Source organism: Rhea americana, unplaced genomic scaffold (assembly GCF_003343005.1).
Source record: "Rhea americana isolate MKP2758 unplaced genomic scaffold, rheAme1 scaffold_497, whole genome shotgun sequence".
Classification (NCBI taxonomy): Eukaryota; Metazoa; Chordata; class Aves; order Rheiformes; family Rheidae; genus Rhea; species Rhea americana.
Window position 1 is genome coordinate 121,473 of NW_028186642.1, and position 24,679 is coordinate 146,151.

Below are 24,679 nucleotides of genomic sequence, written 5' to 3' on the forward strand. Positions count from 1 at the left end.
AAAAAAAAAAAAAAAAGGAGGAGGAAAGAAAAGAGAGGGAAATTAAACCCCTCTAAAAAGCTCGGGAAAGAAGATCCCCTTGGCTCCAGTCACACTGCGGAGACAGCAGCTCTGCTGGAGGCTGGAGTGATTTGTTAATTCAGCTTGTTCCCCGTTTAGCAGGGAAGGAGGTCCCCGTCACGGTGCTCCTCCTCGCCTGCCCTCACCAGCGGGAGATGCTATAGATTTAATAACACCTTCCCCCCCTCCAGACAGGTTAAACTTGAAACAATTACATATCAAAGCCGACATGGCGGGGAGGCCTGCACTGTAATTTTTTGGTTATTAAAGTAATCTCTCTCATGTAAATTCTCCTGCTAACATGCTGCAAACAGCATTAGGAAATAAATTATTTCCCCCTGATTCGATTTGTCAATGCAAAGCACCTGCAGCAGACAAAAAAAAAAGAAGGATCTTGAAATATGTTGGCAACGCCGGCGCCTGTGCTTGTGAGTGTGCAGCGGTGGGGYGGCTGGCTCCCCTCTCCCCACGGCCCCGGGGAGATGATGGATGGGTGGGCGGAGGGGGAGGTTAGCGGCTGGAGGCGGAGGTTGGGGAAGGGGGGGGGCACGATGGAATTGTGTTTAATAACAAAATTTGTATGCAAGCCTGCATCCCAGGCTAAGGATGAGTGATCGGCAGCCAGAAAGTATTAAAAAGCCTCGCTAAACAGATGCTGACAATAGAACAAGACATATCAAATCAGATCTACTTCAGAAACATTAATATACACACGCGCACGCATCCCCCCCGCGCGCGCGCGCGCACGGAGCCGCGCACACATGCTCCTTTCTTCTCAATCACAGCAATATGGGAGACATCAATAAATTTTTATGAGACTTTTAGAAGATCAACATGGTACTAGATGTGACAAAAAAGCAATGTGCCTGTCATGTTCGCTTTGTCGGGGACACTTTAGCCCCAGATGCCGAGCTGCAGTGGCAGCGGGGAGAAATTGAATTTGGCTGGCTTTAATCTGCCTTGATTTGGCAGATGGCTGGGTGTTATGAAATGAGAAGGGATGGAGGAAGGTGTTTTCTCCTGGGGCTGGAGCCCCCCCTCCTCTCGCAGTGCCACTGCCCTCACCTCCCAGTCCCCAAAYGGGGCGAGACAAGCAGCTACCCATCAATCAGGTCACCCCAAACGCCGGAGACCGGGGGTTTGCTCCCGGCCCCGGAGTCGGCGGGGYGCTTGCAGCCGCTCGGCTGCGGTTCCCGGGGCTCTGGGGTCGGTACGAGCGAGAGCCGACGTGCTCCTCGGGCATCGGCTCCCGCCCAGCCACGGCGGCGGCTGGGATCCCTGCTGCTGGGCACAGGGACATTGCTTGCTTGGGGGATCCGGGCCACGCACCTCCCTGCATCCCCCCCCCCCAATTTCCAGAGCTATCTCAATTTTTGGAGTGAATGAAAGTGTGAAACAACTTTTTTTTCCGTTTATAATCCAAACCCTAGGTTAAAAAAACCCAACTCATTTCCTCCCTTTTCTTGTTAAAGGTGTTTAAAATTATTCCTTTTCATGGGAAAAGGGAAGAATCTCATTAATTCCTCCCAGAAATGGTTTTGGTGCCAGGAAACTGGTGTTTCCAGCATGAGAGTTTCTCTGATCAGCCAAAAGGCAAAGCTTCTGCCCTTGGGAACGGCAGATAGCGATTGATTTAAATAATCTGGGAGTGTCTGTGACTCATTCGGAGGATGGGTAAGAAGCAGGTCCCAGGCTACAGAGACCCTGGCCTAATGCAATCCGGCTGCATTCCTCCGTCCCGCTAAACAACCCACCCAAACCTCGGACGGCGCGGCCCGCTGGGCTGCCGCTCGGCCCCGCGGGAGGCAGCGCGCTCCCGGGCAGCCGGCCGCCGGCGGGAGCCGGGAACGGCCTCCGAATTGAAAGGCCATCGGCAAAGAGAAACCTTCCATTCCATAAACACTGCAGACAAATTAAAAGTGGTAAAAGGGAAATCAAGACCTTTAAAGTTCAAACACTTTTCGGTGCCTTTTAAAGTTTTTCGCTCTAGGCCCTTGCAGAGAGCACAATCTTTGGAGACCTTGGAATTCGCTTTAATCACCAAGCCAGTCTGCAGTGGTCTGAAATGATTACACATTTACATAGTAATAACCCCAACACTCCCCACATTATTTCATGGCTAGCATATTTCCACTCGGCGAGTGATCCATGTGTTTTAAATTATAACCTGTACATAGGAAATTAGTTACTAAGTACGATATTCACAGGCTCGTCTGACACTTCTAATTAAGGTGATTTACACAGAATTATCCTTCGAAATAAAAAAATGGTGTTTTGCTAGCTAATAAAATATAATTACTACCCGCTTTTATAAGTTACAGTTAGTTTTAATCTATTTGGGGAATTGTTTATCTAGTTCATTACAGCAAAACAACTTCTTTCCCTTTTAGGCAACCCCCCACCCCCACCCCCCTGAAACTACCAAATAAGAAAGGAAACATCCTGGAAAGGCTCAGGGATCTGGGGAGCCTCGTTCTCTCTCCCGGTGCCTTTGCATTTCCAAGAGATAAGTGGATGCTTCCCCGCTAATCCGCTTCCCCGGGGCTGCGGCACCAGCAGCGCTCACACGTCCCCGCGCACGCTCGTCCGTGCGCCCCGCGTGTCGGCGGGGGCTGCAAAGTCCCCGCTCCGGTGCTGCTGGCCCGGAGCGAAGCCCCATCGGGGTCCCGCTGCGGAGCCCTGTGCGGCCGTTCAGCCGCGTCGCCCCGCTATCGTTAACGGGAGCTGCACGGCCAGGTCCCCGCGCGCCCCGGGGCCCTCGCTGGCTCACCAGCGACCCGGCGCTCCCGTTCATTAGGGCACCCYGGCTCCAGCAGGAACGTTGCCCCGCAGCAAGGCCTTCCACGATTCAAGCAATAGCTACGCTATAGCAGACAGACACGCAGATGCGTTTTAAAAGCAGGCAGGGACTTGTTTAGGAGCATCCCCATATGCAACAAGGAGTCTCCTGGTGTCCCTCCCAGGATCCCCACGGGGCTGTTCAGACCCAACGTGTCATCTGTGATGTTCCAAAAGGCAAAGGGCAGCTCATCATGCTAAGTCCATGCTCTCCTTCCCTGCAGTCTTGTGGTTTCTCCACCCTACCACGGATGCTGTTACACACAGCGACCTTTAGATTTTTATTTAATTTTTTTATAGCTCTTGCCTTTCAGGGTGTGCTTGCCATAGGAAAAAAAAAAAAAAAAAGCAGTATGCTGGATGCAGCCCTCATGCCACTCTCACGAACTGAAACCTCTGCCTCTGTCCTTGGACACTTGTCACTGGACTTGCTGTGTTATATCAGGCCTTAGGGACACGACAACTCTAACAGGAAGAGACTTCAACTCCAGGGATTTGTTGGCTTCCCCCTGGAGATGGTGAAAAGTACAAAGTTTTGGTCCCTAAAACAGTGCTAGAGACCTTGGAGCAGGAGCAGCTTGTCTCCCCAGCCAGAGCCAGGGACCAGCAGCATTGCTGTGGGTGGAGAAGTGGGGGGCAAGCAAGATCTAAGCCACACAGGCAAGAAAGAGTCCCAGCCTGGAAACTGTGGGTTCAATTCCCGCTCTGCCAGAAGCTGCAGTACTGTTACCCCAGGAAAACAGGGGCAGCAAGCTTTCCTCCCCTCCACTCAGGGCACCGCAGTGCTGCCYGACAGCGCCCAGGAGCAAGGCTTTGAAAACTTTGTTGCAATTGCAGCTACAGCCTGGCTGTTTGCTAACATAAGGCAACAGAGAGACCTGCTCAGAAGGGGAAATGAAGTGACAGAACCTGCCTGAAGTCTCAGAGGAGAAACAGCAGCACCAGAAGATGCTTCAGCCACCAGATCTTGCAGYTGCTGGCTCTCCCAAAGCACGTTCAAATGAGCTCTCCAAAGAGCCCCCACCCAAAGCAGGTTAGGGCTTATGAAGAGCATCTGCCAAGGAAGGGCTGAGCTTGGGACCTGGCRCAGCAGCTGGCCCCCAGCACCGCTCCTAACATGTAATTAATAATTACTGCAAGAGAAGTTCCTTGAGCTTGGGTAGTTACAGTTGTTTGTGCTCATCCCTTAACGACATCGCAGCGAGAAGAGGTTTAAAGAGGTGGTAAGAGGGCTGACAACACCTATGGCTGCCACACAGCTGGTGCTTTTCGGCTCTGCGACTCTTTCACAAAACAATCTCATCAACCCCTCGGATCGGCAGGCACCGGCCGGAGCACGTTCAGCTCCCACACGAGAGCCTGCAAAGCTGAGAGGCAGCTACGAGCTGCAGCCAACTGATATTTTCCTGTAAGAATATCCAGTGGAAACAACTTGTTTTTAGCTGCAGGACGCGCGGCTCGCACGCTCGGCTRCAGGGCAGGAGCACCAGCAGCGAGGGAGCAGCCCGCGGGGCGGCACGGACCAGGCAGCCTGCAGGGTGGCGTGGAAGGAAACGCCAGGAGTAAATAAGCAGTAGCAGGGTAGAGAGGGAATTGGATTTTTGTGAATGCTAGTTTAAATAAGTGGAAGTGTCACTTTAAACCTAAATAAGGAAATGAGATTTTTTTTTTTTTTTTTTTAACTACATGGGGCCAGATCCTCACCTAGCTGCAGGTGACAGGAGCTGCTGAACATGGTCTATACTGTCAGGGGAAGCACGCTGTGATTTCTAACCTGCCGTGGCTCTTCTAATGGTACCTGCTCCCCACACCGGTTGAGAGACCTCCTGCAGCCGATGGGGAAAGGGGCTGGGTGACAGTGAGAGTTGCCAAAGGCCCTGAGCCAGCCGCTCCACTGGCTCTCTGCCCCTGCAATCCCACCAGCGTTTCCCAATTGCTCGCCCCGTCAGTATTTATGAGACCTCAGTAGCCAACATGCGGGCAGTGGTGGCAAGCCTGATCCCACAGGGCAGCCACCCACCTCCCTGCTCCCCGAAATAAATGAAGCTGCAGCGGAGATGCAGCAGGATCATAAACYGCTGTGAGTGAGTGACCTGACCACAGTAAAATCCCCCATTTGCTCCGTCACGTTGACACCCACAGCTCTTCCTTCCCTGCTGAGCTCTCCTTTTCTCCATCCATCCCGGGGTGACCTGGGGCAGAGCATGGGGTGGTGGACCCGTGCCTCTGCAAGRAGCCTCTGCCTCGGGCAGCCGATGGGCTGCTGTAGGGTCTGGCCGAGGATACGATGGTTCATGTGTGGGGGGCAAAGCAGGAGGCTCGGGTAGGAGGGACATTGCATCTCTTTCCCACTGTTTGCAAAGGAGGTGGCTGGAAAAAATAAGTCGGAGGAAAGGTCATGTATTAGATTGATCTGGGGGGCTTTTTTGCTACCGCAGCTGTAATGACCATTTAATTATTTGCAGCTCACGTGGCAGTTTGGAAAAGGCTCCACAGAAGGCATGCATCACTTAAGGGAAAATAACTGACCCAAGATTTATTCTCCCCCCCCCAACTGCTCTTTTCATGCATCCCGCCCAAACGCCGGGTTTCTCCCTGCAGCGGTGCTGCTGCTCTGCCTCCCAGCAGAGGCTCTGACGCCTTCCTCTCTCGAGAGGATTCCTCCCTAGCCCGGTTCACGGATGGAAAAGGGGGGCACACAGAGAGCCCAGCGTGCCCAAGGCGGCAGGGCGAGAGGAAAGCCTTGACTTCCAAGGTCCCAAAGCCCGTACAGACCCTCCTCCTGGTGCCGGGCCTCTCTGACCCAGGAGAAATACCGTCACCCGCAGGCCACGGGCCGCGGCCGGCTGGCGGGCGACTTGCCCCGCTTGGGGTYCGAGTTTGCGCTGGGAGGGGAGGAGCGGGGCGCCTCGGCGCGGGACAGGCAGCAGCGGAGGAAGGGCCCGGGGCTGCCCGCATTGCCCCGCTCCGGGCGCGYGCGACGGAGCTGGGACGGTGCTCTGCTCCCCTCCCGGCCGTGATTAATCTGCCACGGCGAGGGGCAGGGACACAAATCAGAGGGGGATGAGAGAGGATAAATCCCCGGTATCAGCAGCACCACATTTGCTAGATAATAAACAGACTCCTCTCCTCATAAATTACCCTCCTTTCCCCCACTGCTCCCCGCCGGCGGCAGCGGCAGGCGCAGCCCCGGGCTGCTCCGAGCCGCTCGCTCCCAGGCACCGCTTATTCCGCTCGAGGTTTCCGCTGCCCGTTCCACGCGTCTCCATCTCCTCCCCGGGAAAACGGAGCTTCCTCGCTCCTCACCTCGGCACTAGCCAGTTTGCCCGCTCCTCGCCCGGCACGTGGGGGAGCGAGCCCGCTCTTCGCCCCTCCACGGCCCCGCTCCAGCGCCACCGAGCAGCCGACGCTCCCGGGYGCGCTCCTCCGGGGCCGGGCCGCGGGCTCGGTTGAAACGCGGCAGGAGCGGCGCCGGGACGGGTCGAGGCGAAGCCCCTTCCCGGGCCGAGGTGCACCCCGAGCCCCCGCGCCGCCTGGGGCAGCGGCGGGAGAGGAGGGTGCCCAGTCCCGCTGGCGCGAAGTACGGCCAATTAATAGTCCCTGTCCCCACGACTTCCCAGGCGCGGATTTATGCCTGGAGGGGTCACCTCTGGCGAGACTCTAATAACGCGACTTTATTAGCTTTCTTGTTCCTTCTTTAAGATACAGTAGCAAGGGGGGAGGAGGGCAGCGGCACCCGGGGAAGGAGAGGGGGGCGTACGGGGAGGAAGCTGCTGCCCTCGCGATTCCCCTCCTYGGTGACAAGGGGGAGAGGGAGAAAAATGATGCTCCCTCGAAATTTATCATGCACCCAATTACAATGTTAATTGGCAAGTCCCAGAAATCAATTAATTCGCAAATTTTTTTCAATTAAAAATTAAGATAAATCATAAAACGTTATTAAGCAAAGGCCAAACTCCGTGAACTTTTTTTTTTTTTGTAGGCATCTGGGTTTTTTTAATTTAAATAAAAAAAAGAGCTGTGTTGCCAAAGCCTGATGCCCTTGAGTGCCTTTGCTGAAGCGCAGGGGGCTGTCATCAGCAGGACTGGGCTGAAGACAGATAAAAAAATATCGACCAGTCGGACACACTGCTTCTGCTTTATTGATCAGGCGGGAATTTAACTTGCTGTGCATATCCACCGTGTCAGCAAGGGCCATGGGTGAAATTAAAAGTACTTGGCTTGGAGATGTCGCCTTGATACCGGAAGAGGAGGGGGAAGAAGAGGAGGAGAAAGGGAAGAAATCATAAAAAAGAAGAAAGTGGAAAAAGAAGAGGGAAGAAGAAGGAAGAATGACAGAAGGAAGTTGAGGAGCAGGAGGGAGCTGCCATGTGGTTTCAATGCCTGCTTTTCCCTGGTTGCACACTCACTTGTTGGCTAGGGCTCCTTGCCCTCTCTGGAGCGCTCTCAGATATCTGCTGCCTTTAAGGAAGGGAATTAGCATGTACTTCAATGGAGCTTTGAGGAAAAAACCCTCTCACTCAAAGGTTTCTCTAATCTCACTCATTCAGAAGCTCGCAGACCTACAATGTTTGCGGTACAAGAAGCCTAAGGAAGTGCCTGGCTGTCGTGTTAAAGTTCCCAAGCATAAATCGAGGAGACCTGAGGCGAGAGCCATGACCCTGATGTGACACATGACAACAGAGCTAATTTGGGTTTTACACACTTTATTTATCCTGCCAGGCCTGGCAGCACGGCCACYTCACTCTCTCCAGACCAGCTACCTGCTCCGGCCCTGAGAAGGTCTCTTCCAAGGGCCTTCTGGGGTAACACGATACTTAGCAGATTCCTCTGAGATGAAGCAATTTTGGAAGTATTCTGCCAGACATCTGCTTATTCCTTATGCCAATGGACTTAGAGCTCCCTCTGCCCCACAAGGAGAGCCACTAGCATGCCTATCTGCATAAAGAAACTGGGAGATGAAGTCCTCTCCTGGCAGGATGAAGATGCTCAGCACAGTGCCAGCAATCGAGGGAGTGCTGCAYGCTCCCAGCCTGGCTGCCAATGGAGGGATGATTAAGGAGAATGAGAGGAAGAGCACACGTGCAAACGAAGGAGAGAAAGCATCAGAGGGATGACAAAAGAARATTTAAGCCTGGGTAGAGATGCACTGAGAGCTGCTACAGGAGCTCGAGCCACCACGGGCCCTTGGCTGGCTCTTTTTCTCTGACATGAACCAAGGCTGGCTCYGACAGCCAAACTGAACCCCTGCCTGGGCATTTCACCTGCTTTGAAATAGGCATTCCCACTGTGTCCTGCTCTGCCCTCCTTTCCCTGATAGCATTTGGCTCCCTCTTCCTGATGGCATCTCTGAGGTCACTGGAAAACAGCCCAAAGCACTTTCCATTTGCACCAAGGCAARAGACTCCAGTGCCCTCTATGTTTGAAGAAAAGCTTCATAATCAAAGAATSAGAAGATAAATTATTCCCTGATCCACCTTATGACGTAACTTCTGWAACGCTGGGCACACAGGGGCATCTCCCTGCTTTTGGCATAGTGGCAAGGACCAACGAGACCCGCTCACCTAGGCTRGGAACAGTTAATGGGGATGAGGAGGTGGGCATGGGCTTCAAAATATGGGTATGCTCAGATAAGGTCAGGATTCAGGGTGGAGGAAAGACAGGAAAAAAAGTGAAGAAGGGGAGGGTATGCGCAGCCACARGGCATGGGGAGGACAGTATCGTTTCTCCACCACTTGGCCACGTCCATCCCTGGGCGCCCCTGAACACTCTGCTATGCTGTCACACGGACATGCTCAGCTCCAGCATGCTGTCGTGCAGCTAACAGTACAACACAGTACGAGGATATTGCTGGCTACCTCTGCTAAGCTTACAGCTCCCCGAAGCAAGCAGAAAGAGTGTAGGTAGCCCCGYTGGAGCTCAGCGAGTCCTTCAGCCACAAAAGCAGCAACAGAGCTGACATAGTCCAACTCACCGCTCCACCCACTGGACCATTCCCGTGCTATAWTGATACACATGATCCTTTTGGAGAAGTGAAATCATAGCTCTGAAGCATGTTTGCTGTTGGTAACACAAGGAAGAATTCTCTTCCATAAGCTGCCATACAGGGAAATAAAAATATCCCCTGCCAAATACATCTTTAAAAAGACGACTGCATTTTCAAGAACAGAAGATCATGTTGTTAGACAAACTGCATCCAAAAGCACATTTTCCTTCAAGTGCTTGACTCAGCAACTGTAATATTTGTAATGTGATTTCCTAATCCAATAAATTTCTTTTCCCCCAAACTCCACCGGGGGGCTCAGAAAGCACCGTGGGCAGACCAACGACTGTCAGCACAGGCGGGCTCCACAGACAGCCTGGCATCTCCTGAGCCAGCTCTCAGAGACCCTTTGGTCCTTTGGAGGGGACACGCATTGACAAGCCATTTCAGTGCTCTCCTGACAGCTGAGGACTCTTGTGCCTCTGAAACCCCAGGTAACAAACCCTGTTGTTACCTCTCGGTAGAGTCCTGCCCCTTCCAGGACCTCCTCCTCACCTTCTCCCTYGACCTGCCCAATTTCTCTTGTCCTTCACTCCCAGCACATCCYCCTGGCTCCTGTCCCCTCTTTTCGCTCTGCCCTCATTCCTTCCTCTGTTCACCTCCCTCAGCTCCTACTGCCTTCTTTCCTGTTCTTGGAAAAGAACTTGGCCAGATATCAGGCAYATTGTCCTAGGAACTCAAAAAGCATGTGCTCCTCAAAGAGCTGGCTGTAAGGTGGGTCTGACATCGCACGACACAAAACGCGTTTTTCCTCAGCACAATTTTCAGAACTGGTCAATCCATCACAGGTGAAGCTGCAGGCGGAGGCAGACACCCAAGCGGGGAGGTGCAGCCAGGTTAAGGACAGCGGCATTATAAGCAGCTGAGAACAGGAGCTTTCAAAGGAAAGCCCTAGCAAAGCTTAACCTTCGAGCGCCACCAGCTCTGCTCATAATATTTACCTGCCGTGACATACGCGGTGATACATCCGCACGCACACATGTGCCGGCGGGTGTCTGCCCTGAGGGACACCTACGGGCGCTGCTCTCACCAGCTCTAACGATCTACCTGCCTGTGCTCCCCGCCGGCCCCGGCTCCGCAGACGCGGCTGTAGTTGAAGCGCGGTGAGCTGGGGCCAGGGGCCATTGACATCTCTAGAAAGAGCCTCACATTTCAGTCTGCTTTATTGCAAGCCTTTAATATGGATGCGGTGTAAAGCGGGTAAATATAAATCGCGTGGGGCGAGGAGCACAGCGCACGGATCAGCTTAACGTACRTGAGCTGGAGAATATTCATGTATTCTGCAAGGCCCGGGCTGGCTGGGGGCGCAGGGCACAAGCGTACGGAGAGGGTCACTACCATTATTTCTTATTTTTACCTTGGTGGCACTTTGCGGCTCAGCTGGGGATCGGCACCTTTGCTCTCGGAGCTGTACACACACAGCGAGGAGAGCACCCCTGCCGCAAAGCGCAGCGGGGCCGCTGCGCGCCGGGCTCCTGCTCTCCGCTGCTTTGTGCTCGGGCCCCGCAAAGGTGAGCTGCAAGGTAATTTCTCTCCGGAGGAGCAATACCAACAGTCCTGCCCTGCAAGAGTTAAACCCCGTAAAGCCAAGGCTTGTAGTTTTGTTTTCTTTCAATTTATACCCTTCGCTTAAAGAGGGGTGAAAAAAAGAAAGGAAGGAGAGGGAGAAAAAAGAAAGCCAGGTGACATATTCTAAGAGGGAGCACCGAAAACGTGTTAAGCACTTCAAAATCTCATATATTCAATCGGCCTCTGGCAAGACATCTGCCTAATGTTAGCGCTTAAATATCCTTTTCCATTTTACATGCATTCAAGTCTCATTTGAGCGAAATGAAACGGTATTATTAAAGGGAGATTTTGCACAAATGGCCTGAATTTGACATGTCAAGTTCAATGAGGCTGTTACATATGTAACACCGAGAAGGGCTCGGAGGCTGCCGGCTCTTGAAACAGCGCCAGTGGCTCAGAAATGAAATTTGCATTCAGCGAGCCGCGTGTGGCCGCGCGCGGGGCCTCGGCCGGCCGGCCGGGGCGGAGGAGCCGCGGGGCGACCCGGTCCTTCCCCGTGCGAAGGGGAGGCCGCGGGGCACGGGAAGGACCCGGTCCGTCCGCAGCCCCCGCAAGCCGACGCGGCGCCCGCTGAGCCCCCGGGGCTGCATGCGGAGCGGGGGGGGGGGGGGGGGGAATCTGCCCTCTGCGCCCCCAGCGCCGGAAATTTATGATTTCCTTGCAAATCGTGAAGGTTTATTAAAACTTAACGGCGCAAGCTGTGATTGGCTGCATCCTCTTTAAATTAAAAAAAAAATAAAAATTAAAGAGGGGCCTTTGGAAAGCAGCCCCCCGGTTCGCTTCTCCCCATCCGGCTGATCAGTAACAGCTGCTGGGCCATTTYGGTAACGCGTCGGTACTGGCAGGGAGCGGCCTGGGCTGCCGGTGCCCGTCACGTTTATAGGCCTACATTTTATTTTTATGTTTATTGGGTTATTTGAGATCATTATTAGTTTCTCTCTCCCCTTGTTGACGTGTTCTTGCTCCCGGCTCTTCCAGGCGGCAAAGGTGGGGGAACGGGAGACGCTCACCGCCACCGCCGCCGCCTGCCCCCCCTTCCCGAAATCGGCCCCACGCGGAGCCGCCGCCGGACGCATCAGCCCCTATTGCCCGAATCCACAGGCTAGACTGAACGCTATCCATCACGCTACGGAGCGAGCCGTTATTTAATATTTATTTAATAATTAATAAAGACCTCCGCTGGTTCTCCGCCGCGCGCGGGGCCGAGCGGAGCGGGCCGGGGAAGCGAGGGCGAGCCGGAGAGAGCTGTCTGCTCTCTAACTGCTGCTGTTATTTAAGGGAATAATGCCATTCTTTTTCATTTGTCAGCTGGCCCACAATGGCCCTTGTCACGCTTTATGATTTAGGGTTTCCTCTCCTTTCCCATTAAATGCCACCTTCCCATCGCTGCCTCGCGCCAGCCATCCTCCGCTCCTGGCTCGCGGTTGCAGTTTCCCTCCGATATTGGCCCAGCTTCTTTGATGGGCTCCTCCGAGCACTAATTGCTTCTGTTCATTTAAACCTGTTCACTAATTTGCGGTGGCCCTTTATTAAGTTGGATGCGGCCCAAATTACACCATAAATTACACTCGCAAGGGGACCGGGCGTCGYGTGGGATGAGTGGGCTGGCTCTTCCCTCTTCCCCCCTCTCTCCTCCTCCGCATCCTGTTCGAGGGGTGGTGGACCTCAGAGAGATCTCAGCCCAGGCCCGTTTTGGGGGGTGTCTCTGCTTCTTGAAGTTCCCCCCTTCTCCCTCAATCTATAATGGTTATTGCTCGTTTCATAGGAAAAAAAAAAAAAAAAAGATGCTACGCTAAGCCCGGGCTGGGACGGATCCTGCTTCCTCTCTCCAAAGCTAAGTGAACCCCTTTGCCCTGGCACACACACCGGATACCCACATTCTCCCTCCCTTTCCCACCACCTGGTGACGTAACTGAGCTTCTAGTCGGCAGTTTGATTTCTTTTCTCACCTTTTAATGACCGGGGAATTCATTAATAATTGAAATAAACACGCTCTTTTCCAAGGCTGCTGAGTTTTATTAAGGCGGGGGCAGGGATCTGCCAACCCTTGGCCACAGCCATTTCCTAAATAACTGCTGGCAGTTAAAATGCAATTATTATTATTATTTTTTTTTAAATAGAGGACTTTGCTGAGCTGGGGAAAGCAGAAGGCAGCGGGAGCTGAAGGCAGCGGAGGGGCAGCTCCACCGTGGGAAGTGCTCAGGTGGGACCTGCTTTAACGTCTCCTCCGCCGGAGCCACGCGCTCAGCACGCCCATGTCCGAGCAGTGCCAGAGCTGCCCACCTCAACACACCTTCCCGGCTGTCCCATTTCTGTCCCATCTCTACCAGTCTGTCGTGGGGAATGCCGGAGAAATGCTTCTGCCCTGYTGGTTAGTGCTCAGTGTCCCACATTCGATAACTCAGGGGAACAAAGTGTTGGGGGCAGGAGGAAAGTGGATCTTGGGCTTTTTAGCCCCGCTGCGCAGTGGTAGCTGTTAAAGGCCAGCCCTGATCCCAGTGGCGTGGAGTTGTCCTGCACACCGGCCCCTACTTTGCCGGAGGCCGGAGACAAACACCGGATTCAGTGGGGCTGGATGAGGCCCTGGGCACATGGGCTTTTGCGGTATCACAGCCTCCGCCGCCCAGCGAGGTGCGGGGAGGCTCGGGCTGCCCCGAGGAGCCCGCCGGTGGCTCCTTACCTGATGTTGAGCTGCGTGAGCTTCTCCAGCTCCTGCTCCATGTGCTCCTGCAGCTCGCCAGGGCGAAGGAGGACCTGGCAGATGGGGCAGATGGGAGCCTGGCTGTCAAACAAAGTCGCCTTCTTTTTGCCTGTGGGGAGGAAAAGAGGGGGAGAAAGCTTTAGCTCCTGCACAGCCTCAGCCCAGGTGCCCCACGGCAGCAGCAGCAATCAGCAGCACCTGCACCGCGCGTGGACGGGTGGGCGCTGGGGGCCCGTGGGGAGCCCGCTCCCCAGCTGGGCTCAGCRCCTGGGGGCTCCCTGGCAGCGGGGGCGTGCGGAGCTGTCGGCTCAGGCGCAGACCCTCCTCGGCCCCCAAACGCTGCCCTTCCACTTCACCTGCGCAGCCAGGTTTCCCCCGTTCAGTCCCTGCTCCTCAGCCAATTTCCTCCGGCTTGGAAACTTTATTGCCTCCTCTATAAGGAATATACAGCATCTATTTAACATAAAATAAAACTCTAAGCAAACAATGAAGTTTCAATAAAACAGAAAAGCCCACGGGTCTCTGGCCCCTCTCTCCCAGCTGTATTAGCAGCTCTGCTCATGAGAGGGCGTGCGGAGCCCGGCTCAGATGGCTCCAGCGGGGAGAAACATGCTTTATAGCCGCCTGTTGTCATCTAATGTGAACCCTCCTGCTGGATTATTTATTTATGTATTAGACATGGATCAAATTGGTTAAATCTGAGTGAGAGGCAGTAATGCACAATAAAGCAGCCAGTGCTGGTACGAGGGGGCTACATGCAACGTGGCCTTCCAATCAGAAGCCAAAAGGTGCCATTTTATGGCTCCTAACGATGGTAGAGGCCAGTTAAATGAATCCCCATTAAAGGAATAGACCTTCTCAAAGTATAAAACATTGGTGTGAGCAGCTTTACTGGGTCCCTGCTGCTCACTGTATAACCGCCTGGCGCAGGCATTTAACGAGAGGAGGGGTCTGAAATAAGTTTGTGAGTCACCTTGGCTCATCCTTGCCTGCGGGCAGGACAGAGCGTACGTGCCTGGCTGCAGCGGGGCTGCCTCCAGGACGCTCGCTGGCCTTTTCTTCCACCTCCGAATGGGAGATGGGGGAAACTGAGGCACCGAAGTGGCAAATCAGAGCAAGTCGATGCTACGGAGACAGCTTCCCCTGCTTCCCCCTCTCGGCCACCCACTGGGAACGCTCTGACTTGCAGACCCCGGAGAAGACCGCAGCCACCCGGATTGTCTCTCCTCTGGACTTGAGCTACTCCCCACAGTTCCCACGCGGAGCCACGGACAGATCCCGGCGTCTCGCTGCCCCATGCAGACCACTTAGTCCTCTCCGGCAGATGGGAGCACAAAGCGTTCAGCCTGCGAAACTGGGAGCATCTCCCTCTCTCTCACGCACAGGCTTTCTCCTCGTTGCCCCAGGTTTAAATAGTGCCCAGGAACCAAACCAAACCCAAACGACGAGCTCCCGCTGACCCTAGCGGGAAAGGTCGGCACTTCAGTGATTCCACCTTCCTGTTGGAGCTTTTCCACTTTTGTGTAGCAGGGGCCCAAAATAGCCCAGGAGTGTCCCCTACCACCTGCTATTTATAACCCCAACTCCGCAGCAAAACAATGGAGCTGTCTGAGTCTCCCTCCCAAAATAAACAGGCAGCCTTTGAGCGGACGGGAAATCCTGCTGGATCCCCGCTGCGGGGCGCGCAGATGCACGGGCAAACACGCCGCCTCCGCCCCGCCGCGCCGCGGCCCCGCTCCCGGCCCGGGTCACCGCCGCGGGGCCGCCAGCCCCCACCTGCCACCCGCAGCCCGCGCCGCCGGGCCACAGGTGTCCTCTGCGTCTCCAGAGGATGAACATCTCCAGGGCTTTGCTCTCCAGGGAGCTGGGGGTGTTCGCTGGAGGAGGCGCAGGGCAGTCCTGGACTCTGGCACCGCACTGGCTCTGCTGGGATGGGCAGCCTTGGAGCAGGCAGCCCGAGCTGCCCAGAGCAGAGTCCTCCTGGGACACCCCGGCACGTGGAGCTGGTGTGGTGCCTGGGGACCAGCTCAGCTGCACTGGGCTGGAGGCCTTTTTAACCYCCTGGGTGCTCAGGCCCTCACTCCCTGCTCATTCTTCGGGGTCTTTGATGAGATGCATGCTGCTAAGCAGAGGTGACTTTGTATTTGAATGTCCCAGGGATTTAGGAGGGATCTCAGGCTGTGGGAAAGGCTCTTGCTGTCTTCTTTTGCAGTCCCAACCCCTGCCCAGGCCAGCAGGAGAAATGAGCAGCAATGGCCTTAACCACYAGCTACGTTAACGATATTGTAATGAATTCATGTCAAGGAAGGACRTGACAGCTGTCATGCTGCATCCACTTAGAAGGAGCTGTGACAGCGGGGACAGATCCCTGTGCTCCAGTGAGCACAGGCGCCTGGTGCTTCTCCAAAAGCAAGGGCTTTAACCGGGGCAGGAGACCAGGGCCCTGGACAGGCAGCCAACTCCCTGACGCACAGATTGCCACGCTAGCGCTTCAAAGCAGGAGACAGAAGGAGCCCTGGCTCCTGGCCCAAGGGGCTGACAACCTCGCTTTTGCAGGGGCTGGCATAAGTGGCAGTGACAGGCAGCAGGGAGGGACCATTTCTGATGGCAGCAGGACACCTACGCAAGCCTCCCCACGTCTGCAAAATGCACCGCCTGCCCGCAGTGCTGCGGAGGCTGCCGGCTGGAGGTGTCTCCCCAGATCAGCGGTGACTGCGACCACAGCGTGTCCCGGGGGCCCAACACACGCCCACGCTCCGGTCTGACACCCCACGCGGCGGTACTCAGCTGTGTGGCACGTGATGCTGGGATGCAGGGAGGGAGAAGCTGGGAGTCCCGGGTACTATAGCTTCGCTCGTGAAAGCCGCGACGGAGACACGTACATCCTGCCTCTCCTCTCTGCAGCGGGAGCGCCCTGGCACTCGCGAAAAAGCRAAGGATGCTGCGGTGCGTGGGGCGGCGTGTGCTGCAGCACGCCGTGGGTGGGCGCTTACCCCACTCGACAGAGCAGGGGGCATTTGCTYGGGGTAAAACGGCGGGTCCAAATCCTCACGCAGGTTGGACCTGTGCCTGCCACGGCAGCAAGTGCTCCCCGTTCCTCCTCCATGCCCTGCGCCAAACCTGCTCCTGGGAGACCCTGAATGGCTCTTTTCAGGCTTTTGTTTTTTGGCAGCTGTGTTTTTGTTTTCCTTGCCCCTCTCTCTCGCCTTCGCTCTCCGGTTACTCCGCAGGCTCAGCTCCAGTGTTTACCCTCTGCGGCTCGGCCGTGCTTCCCCCGCTGCCGACCCCCCGCTCGCCAGTGCCAGAGAGATGAAAAGGCAGAGCCTCGGTGCTCCCGCTGTTTGCCTGGTCTCCCGGGCTCCGAGGAAATGTTTAACTTGAAGTGTTGAAACTGAATATTTCCTGCTCTGAAAGCCGAGCGCCTGAGACACAAACGCACCCCTGCGCGGTGGAATTTTTCTGCTGGCTCTTTCAGAGGGAGCCTGCAAATGGATCCCAGCCCTGGTGGGGATTGAATCGAACCCTTCTGTTCTCACTGGAGATCGTGGGTGAGATCCTGGCCTCATTTACACTAGTACGAAACCAACGTAACTCTACTGACTCCCCTCAATCGGCCTGATGCACTGCAAATTGACAGGAAACAGGGTCTGGACTCCAGGCTTGGAGCTGGGCTGAGATACTGGGGAACACTCACATCAGCATCCACCCTCCTCCGCAGCCCCAAGCATCCCAGATAATACATCCCAAGCTAAGTGGCTGATGACTCCAGCCAAAAGAAGGGCCCAGCAGCAGCTTTGTTATCCCTGGAGGATTGCGCTGGAGGTGCTCGGCCACCCGGCGACGAGCAACGGTGTAAGATCCTACCAAAAGCACAGCGGCAAGTTCAGAGCCTGGTGAGAACACGTGAGGAACTGTTGCACAAAGACGGTAACCTCTTGCTGGGGTGACGCGTTAGCTCCTTTAACGATTTCCCTCCAGCTGGTTTCATCCCCTTGAGTTTCTGAGCTGGCTGATACGGACATGCATTATGAGCTCAGATACCAAGGAAGGCTACGCTGAAGGGAGCCCCTTGAAAGCCTGCTGCAAACAAAATGGGAAATTCTGTTTTGGAGAGCATTTAAGTGGAAAAACACAGATCCAGCCAGCCAACTGCTGCAACAGCACATGATGTGTGTAGCCCCTTGTCACTCTGAAGCACAGAGTATACAACACTCCCAAGTCACTCTGAATATGCAAAGTTTACAAGATGTGAGGGCTGCTGCAACCCAGGAGCTCAGCGAGTTGCCAGATTAATGGAATAAATTGTTCGTAATTCCGTTATTTGCTCTGTTGTGCTGTCAGCTTATTGTGCAGCCGGTGCATCGCTCCAGGTGCCTCCCCAGGCATGCGATGGCTGCCCAGGTGGCATATGCAAGTGGGCAGCAGGTAGGAAAACACTCATGGCAGGATGCTCCCTGCTGAGCATTTACTGGGGACCTGTTTGCTTTGTCCTAAAGGGCTTCCCTGGGGCAGATAATTGGTGGGCATCTTCTCACCATCCTGTCCTTCCTCATGGCCCTCTGAAATTCTCCCTTTCTTCACCTTGCTCCTGGGAGGATGAGCACTTCTCTTTCAGCTCCTAATTTTCCAAGATCTCAAGCAGTTTTCCACTTGTCTGAGTACAGGACTCCCCTTCCCGAGATTCCTCCCTCCATGTCATCCTCCTATTTTCTCTCCCTCTCTCTCTTTTAAACACTCCATCATTTAAAACCAATCAAAGCCAGTTGATCTGAAACTCTTTTGAATAGAAATGACCCCATGCTGGGGCCTGCGGCCCCGAGCTGTGCTTCTTGGGCTGCTCCAAAACCAAGTGGGTGGTAATGGAAGTGCTGACACAGGCTCCTTGACAGCCTCACCACTGCCAGCGCCTGTAATAATCCCTCCGGGCTCCTCCTCGACTCGGTTTCTGCGACGATTATTTTCCATTCGATGATGGGCCTGCTGTTATTTGTGTACTGATAGCAGATATCTGGTGTGACAAGCCTCCTTTCCTTCCAGCTCAAAAAACAATAATTCAAAGAAAGCCCCATATTAGCTTGGAAATAGCCAAATGCTAGCTCTTCTCCCCGCGAGCCCACGCGGCATCCAAAGAGGACCACGCGGCAGCTCGCAACCCCCCGACAGTAAGTGGCAGGGAAGGGGCCGCACCGGCCCTGGGGGACGATGACAAGAGCGGGGCGACTGAAGGGGAGGTGGCTCAGGTGTCAGCGCAGAGTACCTAGGAGTAACAGCAGAGTGACTTCAAGAAGCAAAAACTGTTCAGTAATAAAGTTAGAGAGCACRAATAACGTTCCTTGTTGCTGCTCTGTCTCCGCGTTGGTGGATCTGGACCACGCAAGGTTCTTTATTGGTGTGCTTCTGGTGCCATGCTTCGACTGCGCCCGCWGGGGAGCCTTTGGATCCAGCCGGTTTTGCCTGAGGCCACGGTCCTGGTCCATCTTTAGGGTGGTGCTTCCGTCTGTCTGACACTTGGGACTTTGCTCTCCCAAGCCACCTTTCTCGCAGGCACATCAGAAGAGGTTCCTGGCACCTGGGACGTCTGCACAGGAGGAGGGTCGAAGCCAGGACGCTGCCCGCTCCTTGCCGCACGGSGCTGCCACCCCTGGGGCTCCTGCCCGGGTGCGCGGTGCCTGTTTGCACGCCGTGCGGGCATGCTGCCTGCRCGGCTCCGCAGGAGGCCGTGGCCCTGGGGACGGCGCGGGCAGGGAGGCGACTCCAGAGCCACGTGCCGCTGTAAGTGGATCCCCAGCACGACCTAATTCTGCAAACACCGTACAGCACAGCGAGCACGTTCGGATCGCCGGTGGAAGGGACCCCGCACAGAGCTGACCTGCTCTTCTCTGGAGCGACTGAGGCTGAGCAGCATGTGTATTTTTGAGGTCTGGGTACGCGAGGAAGGGAGCTGGGAGAAGTGGCTTTTCATGTACAAAAAGGCCTTTGAGGAGGCACTTCTCTGCTTTTATTACAGAGCAAAGCTGCCGCTGGGCACCGGCAGAAGCTGGACTCGGGTTGTGTTTGACGCTGCACGAGCAAGAGCTCAGCACGGGGCCATCCCCGCCGTGCATCTGAAGAGAGAAGAGAGCGGGGTGGGTGACAGCCTGTTTTATGTAGCCGGGGAAGACAGGCACAGAAGGACCGAGCTACTTCCTACAGCCGCACGAGCGAACCGGGGCGTAGCAAAGAGCTGAACTTSGCTCTTGGTGTCCCGGCGCAGGGCCTTATCCAGAGCGCTGCTTCCGTGCTAAAGCGCTCGGGCTGCCGACCRGCATAGCAAATGTACCTATTTCTCCTGAGGCGAAAGACCTACAGTTGGGTCTAAGGCGGAAAAGCTTGCTAAAATATTGATTTTCTTCCAGAGGAATGAGCTGCTCTTGTAGCCACCTTTTTCCAGGTGAGCTGGGCACTGGAGGGCCCGAGGTAAAGTCGTGCAGCGCTGCTGCCGGCCACCCGATACCAGCTGGGGACCCAGGCGGAGGTGATCCCATGGGCAGCCCAGTAAAAAAATGCACGTTCAAGTAAGAACCCGGGCTCCTCGGAGGCTGTTCCAAGTGTCGGTCTTTGGAAGAGAGGCAATGCCTGTGCCGCTCCGTCCCGTCTCATCCGGCAGCGCGTTTCTAATGGCAGCTGGCACCCCGGCTCCTGGGGAAACGCAAGAAACCCCTCCGAGCGGCCAAAACCCACCTCTGGCGACTCTCAATCTGCGGAGATCACGGCTGCCCATCGCAGAATAGAGGAAGATGGATTGAGCTGGGCAATAATTTAAGAAACTGAGTGAGTCTGTACATCCAATCACTTTACAAATCAGGGGAAAAGGAGAGAGGAGGAAAAGAAGAGGGGGGGGAGCGAAGTGAAAAGGCCGCGCAGGGAAATGCATCACAATTACTGTCTCAGCTCTAATGAGGAGCCTGTCATGAGGCTGTCATCCTGYGGAAAGCCACCTACTCAGAAAGATTCAATAAAAAAGTAGCAGAGAGATAAAAAAGAGATATATTTCAGCCCTTGCTAATATTCTTTTCATTTGTCCCAGCACAAAATAAGATACTGCACTTAACCGGCTCGGTTAAAATGAAAAGGGGGGGGGGCGGGAAGGGAGCAGCATTGATCAATACCACTAAAAGCCGGGAGACACGGTGATGGAGTGCAATTTTTTTGTCTGTGCTGAAGCATAGCAGAGGCCCGGGCGGGGTAATTTATGATTCGCACGCACGCCGGCTAACTAGGGGCTGACAAGACAATGAATCCTCGACGGGAGGAACGCGGGCTGCCGAGAGGGCTGGAAGGGGCGAGCGCGGCCGGGCCCGAAAGGGAGCGAGGGCGAGGAGAGCGGAGCCAGGACGCGCCGCGGCCCCGTCTCCCCGCGGCACTCTTCGCAGGCTCAGCGCGAGACGCGTCTTAGCCGAGCAAATCCGAAACGCCGCCCCTGGCTTTGCGAGGAGGGAAGAAAACAGCAGTGGCAACCCCAGGAGCTGCGCTCGCCTCCTTCCTTGCCCTCTTCCCTAGCTATTGCCTTGTGCACCTGCCCGTCTGATGGCATGTGACACCGGGCCAGGGAGGTCACCTGAGGCACCTGGTACGGATCTGTGATCCGCCGTGGAGTCCGCATGGCGAGGGACATGGACCAAACCAGAAGGGCAACAGGGAACGCGAACAGGAACAGATCCCTTCTTCCCACTCCGTATTCCCTGCCTGGTGTTGGTATAAGTCTGGACAAGCTCAGGGACACAGAACTGGACTTTCCTGCTACCAGCCTCTGCCCCAGCAGGGAAACCRGAGCCTTCTCCAACCCGCCACCTTGTCTCCAAAACACACAGGTTCCAGGGAGCAGCTGGCTCTCCCTGACATCAGCGGGGTCTTTGGCTTTGGCAGAGGTGGCAGGGGAGGGGTGCTCTGCACATGTCCTGCAGTTCTGACCCTCCAGCCTGGGGAACGGCCTGGGTGCAGAGCAGCTCCCTCCTGTTGCATCCTTGGGCTGCCCTCGTCCCGTGGGGCTTGTCCTGTCACACAGATAAGCTGCAGCCAGGGTCTGAACATGGAGCTGCAGGGCAGAGCAACCGGAGCTGATGGGGCCCAGGGGGCATGCAGGCAACTCATGGTCCTCTGGCTTGCGGTACCGGCTGGATAGCCAGGTCAGGTCTGCTCACAGCACAAAATACAGGGCAATCTCAGCACTACACTTAACATCTGAAATGGGGTGCCAGCTGCCTGGGAGGTGGGACTGAGGAGAAGAGGCAAAACATTTCCTCCTTGGGAGCTCGGTGCCTGTGTCCACCAGCCARTCCTTTCTCGGGGAGCTTGTGAAATGAAACACTGGGTCTCAGCATGCTTTCCAGCAGCTGGCAGACCCTCAAGCTCCCTTGTTTGCTGCACATCCACARCTGGGCCGGAGTATGGAGAACAGCTCTTCCTCTCGCCTTTGCCTCCTCTCCTCCTCCTCGGCAGTGCCTAGGACTGTGCTGAGCATCCAGGGCCTCTGGCCTTGTTTGCTGCTACAAGGTTAATTTTTCGTCCCTTGGTGCACTGGCCCAYTGAGCTGGGACAGCTGCTGGCCTGGTGGGACAAGGTGGATGGGAGGAGCTGCTCAGCTGCACCACCAAAGCGTGCCTTCATTCTCTGTGCTCCGCGTGAATCTTTGGGATGGAAAGACATGGAGCAAAATACCTTCTTCAACTACCAAAAAATAACCACAGTAGGAGCTACAGGAGAAGGTAGAGTTTAACAGAGACATCCCAGCGGCTGGCTATGAGCCCATGTGACATCTGGGGCCTGCTACCCCCAGAGCTGTCTGGGGTCCGCTCCTTGCTCTGGTTGCTTCCTGGAAACCAGGGCACAGTCCTGAGCAGGAGTGACAGTGCTGCACAGGGGCTGCTGGAGCACTGGAGCGGCTTTTCCCTCCCTGCCTTGGGATCGCTCGGTGAATCAACTGGGTGCCTCCTGAGAGGTAGGAACAGCCCGGAAATGGGACTCTGTCTTCATCGTTTGGTGGTGAAACAAGAGCCTGGGGACCATCCCGCCACCAGCCAGGCAGGGGGCTTGCTGCGGGCGTCCTGTGCAGCCCAGTGAGCCGCCCRGTGCAAGGCACCAGCTCCTTTCACACCAGCCCCATGCTGTCCCTGCCGTGCATGTGCGCAGGCAGCCACGCAGCTCCCATGCCCTTGACTTGGAGGGCAGCCTGTTAAGTTGGTGATATACTGAGATGCCTATAATTTGAAGGGGTGATGGGGCAGTGTCTTTCCCTGCCTCCCACCCACTGCCTCCCCCTACTTTCCTGCTCCTCTCTTCTCCTCTCCTCCCTTGGGGGTGTGTGGGGCACATATCGAAAACACAGATATTGAACTGTCAAAACTATTTCCTACAAGAAAATAGATTCATCAGCTTGCAGCACGCAGGGTCATTGCCACATTTTCCCCTCGCGCCAGCACCTGCACATGCCGGCGCATACCCAATGCCTCTTCGCAGCACCGGCACTTTAGCTTGTAGCTCAGGGCCCTTAAGTGACTTTGAGAAATGGATAATCGATTATAATTCCATGGGCCTCTCTGCAGATTTATCCGGAGAATGTATAAAAGCCAGGGCTTGGGAGAAGCGGGTCCTTCTGGCCAACAYGTCGATTGCCTGCACTCTCCGTGCCCGGCTCGGAAAATCGCATCCCGAGCACGACTCTGTTTAATCCATCAGTACACAATCAATGCACTCTGTAATCAACTCTTGATCACTTAATTTTACACATGTTGGCTGAATCCCTTTGTTTAATCACTAGATCAGGCTGCGTTGTTGCACTGCCCCCTCCCTGTTTCACCCTCCCTGACCCCCCGGCCCCCTCCCTGCCGGCACCACCAAACGCCGCCCGGAGCCTTCATTTCACCTTGAGGAAGAGCTCCCGTGAATTTAGAGAGCTGTGAGATGGCAATGGAAGCGGAGAAAGAAAGGAAAATAGAGAGAGTGAAAAAATAACTCCAGAAAGAAAGAAAATATTTTCCCTCCTGTGTCTTCCTAGAACTTGTCCCAGCTGTTTTTACCCACATAAAAGAATTCTCTGCTGGAATTTTAAAAAAAGAGCCAGATGTTGGGCTGCGCAAACCAAAGGCCTGAGCCTCTGAGGGACAGCAGGGAGCCTGCAGATCCAGTGTCACTGGGGAGGTAGGTACACAGCACCCATCACACGGCGTCCCTGGCTCAGTCGAGCCCATCCAGCATCCTCCCCAGCCCGTTATTATTTTGACTGTCTCAGCAGCCAAGGCCATTACGAGCAGCGGTTCTTGATCTTTCCCTCCCAGAGGCATCCTTGGGAACATTGCTCCCATCTCACCAGGGTTCATCTTCCTTTTTATGGCGAGAGCACGACCCTTGGGTTGCGAATGCATGTAACGCAGCTGTTTGGCATTTCAGCGTGATTTGTGTCTCCAGCCTGATGCCACGTCACCCTTCACACGTGCTCTGCTGGCACACCAGGGTCAGTGTCCAGGGGGATGTTCATAGGTGGAGATGGCTGATTATGCGACATTTAAATGTGCTGGGATTTTACATGTATTCATCTCATCCTGCTGTCAAATAACCCTTTCCAAGAACAGTTTGTTGCATTTTAATTGTGTGATGAGGATCTGAAGGCTCAGAGAAAGAGGTCCCGGTACTTGCAATTCAAACTGGGACCTGTTTTGACCGGCCACACGGGTCACACAGTGCTTTCCTCATACCTGATCAGAGCAGTGGGAATTCATAACCTGTTGTTGCAAGGCAAATCTTCCTTTTTTTGAAGAGGCCTTGATGCTGCTGCTCTAATTTGGCACGTGGAGTAACTGCTGCTCACGGTTACTTGCAAGAATAAATGATGGGATATGCTTGAACAAGTGGGATCTGTAAGCACAATTGCCAGGGGAGTGTGCAAATGTTAGCTTTGCACAGGAAACTCACACAAAACTGCATGTTGACACCAAGAGGCCAGTTGTAGGACAAAGCAGGCGCGTATGTTTAAAGAGTATTCCAGTTGCTATCCTATAGCAAATAGTCTTCAAAGAGCCCCTGGAGCTCTCAGCTTCTCAGCATGGAAAGAGGAGTTTGTACAAGATGAAACACAAATAAATAGTTTACCATATAAAAGATATCTGAGGCAAAGAGTTAGATGCAAGTTTTAGATCTCACATTAGCCAGCTGTGGTTTTATTGGTCCCTAAGTAAAAACTGTAAATAAAATACAAACCAAACCTGCATATTGTCAAACTACTTTTTTTTCTTTCTTTCTCTCTCTCTCTCTCTCTCTTTTTTTTTAAGTGCTTAATTGCACTCAAGAGCACCAAGGGAGGAACTGGTGAGTAGTGCATCACAAGGCAGCCTGCTGGGCTGTTAGTGGAGCGTAAATCCAAGAGCTGGACAAGTGCAGCTTTTCACTTTGGAATCTGCTGATAGGTAAAGGCTGCTCCAGCTTTGTTAACRTAG

At 54.7% G+C, this 24,679-nt stretch overlaps 1 protein-coding gene across 1 annotated transcript in view; it reads right to left on the reverse strand.

Moving 5' to 3' along the window:
• LOC146588816 (E3 ubiquitin-protein ligase RNF220) overlaps positions 1-24,679 on the reverse strand; it is a 132,382-nt gene that overhangs the window by 72,481 nt on the left and 35,222 nt on the right. The window contains exon 2 of the mRNA XM_085317308.1: positions 13,191-13,320. Coding sequence (XP_085173434.1) covers positions 13,191-13,320 — 130 coding nt within the window. The remainder of the gene's footprint in view (positions 1-13,190; positions 13,321-24,679) is intronic.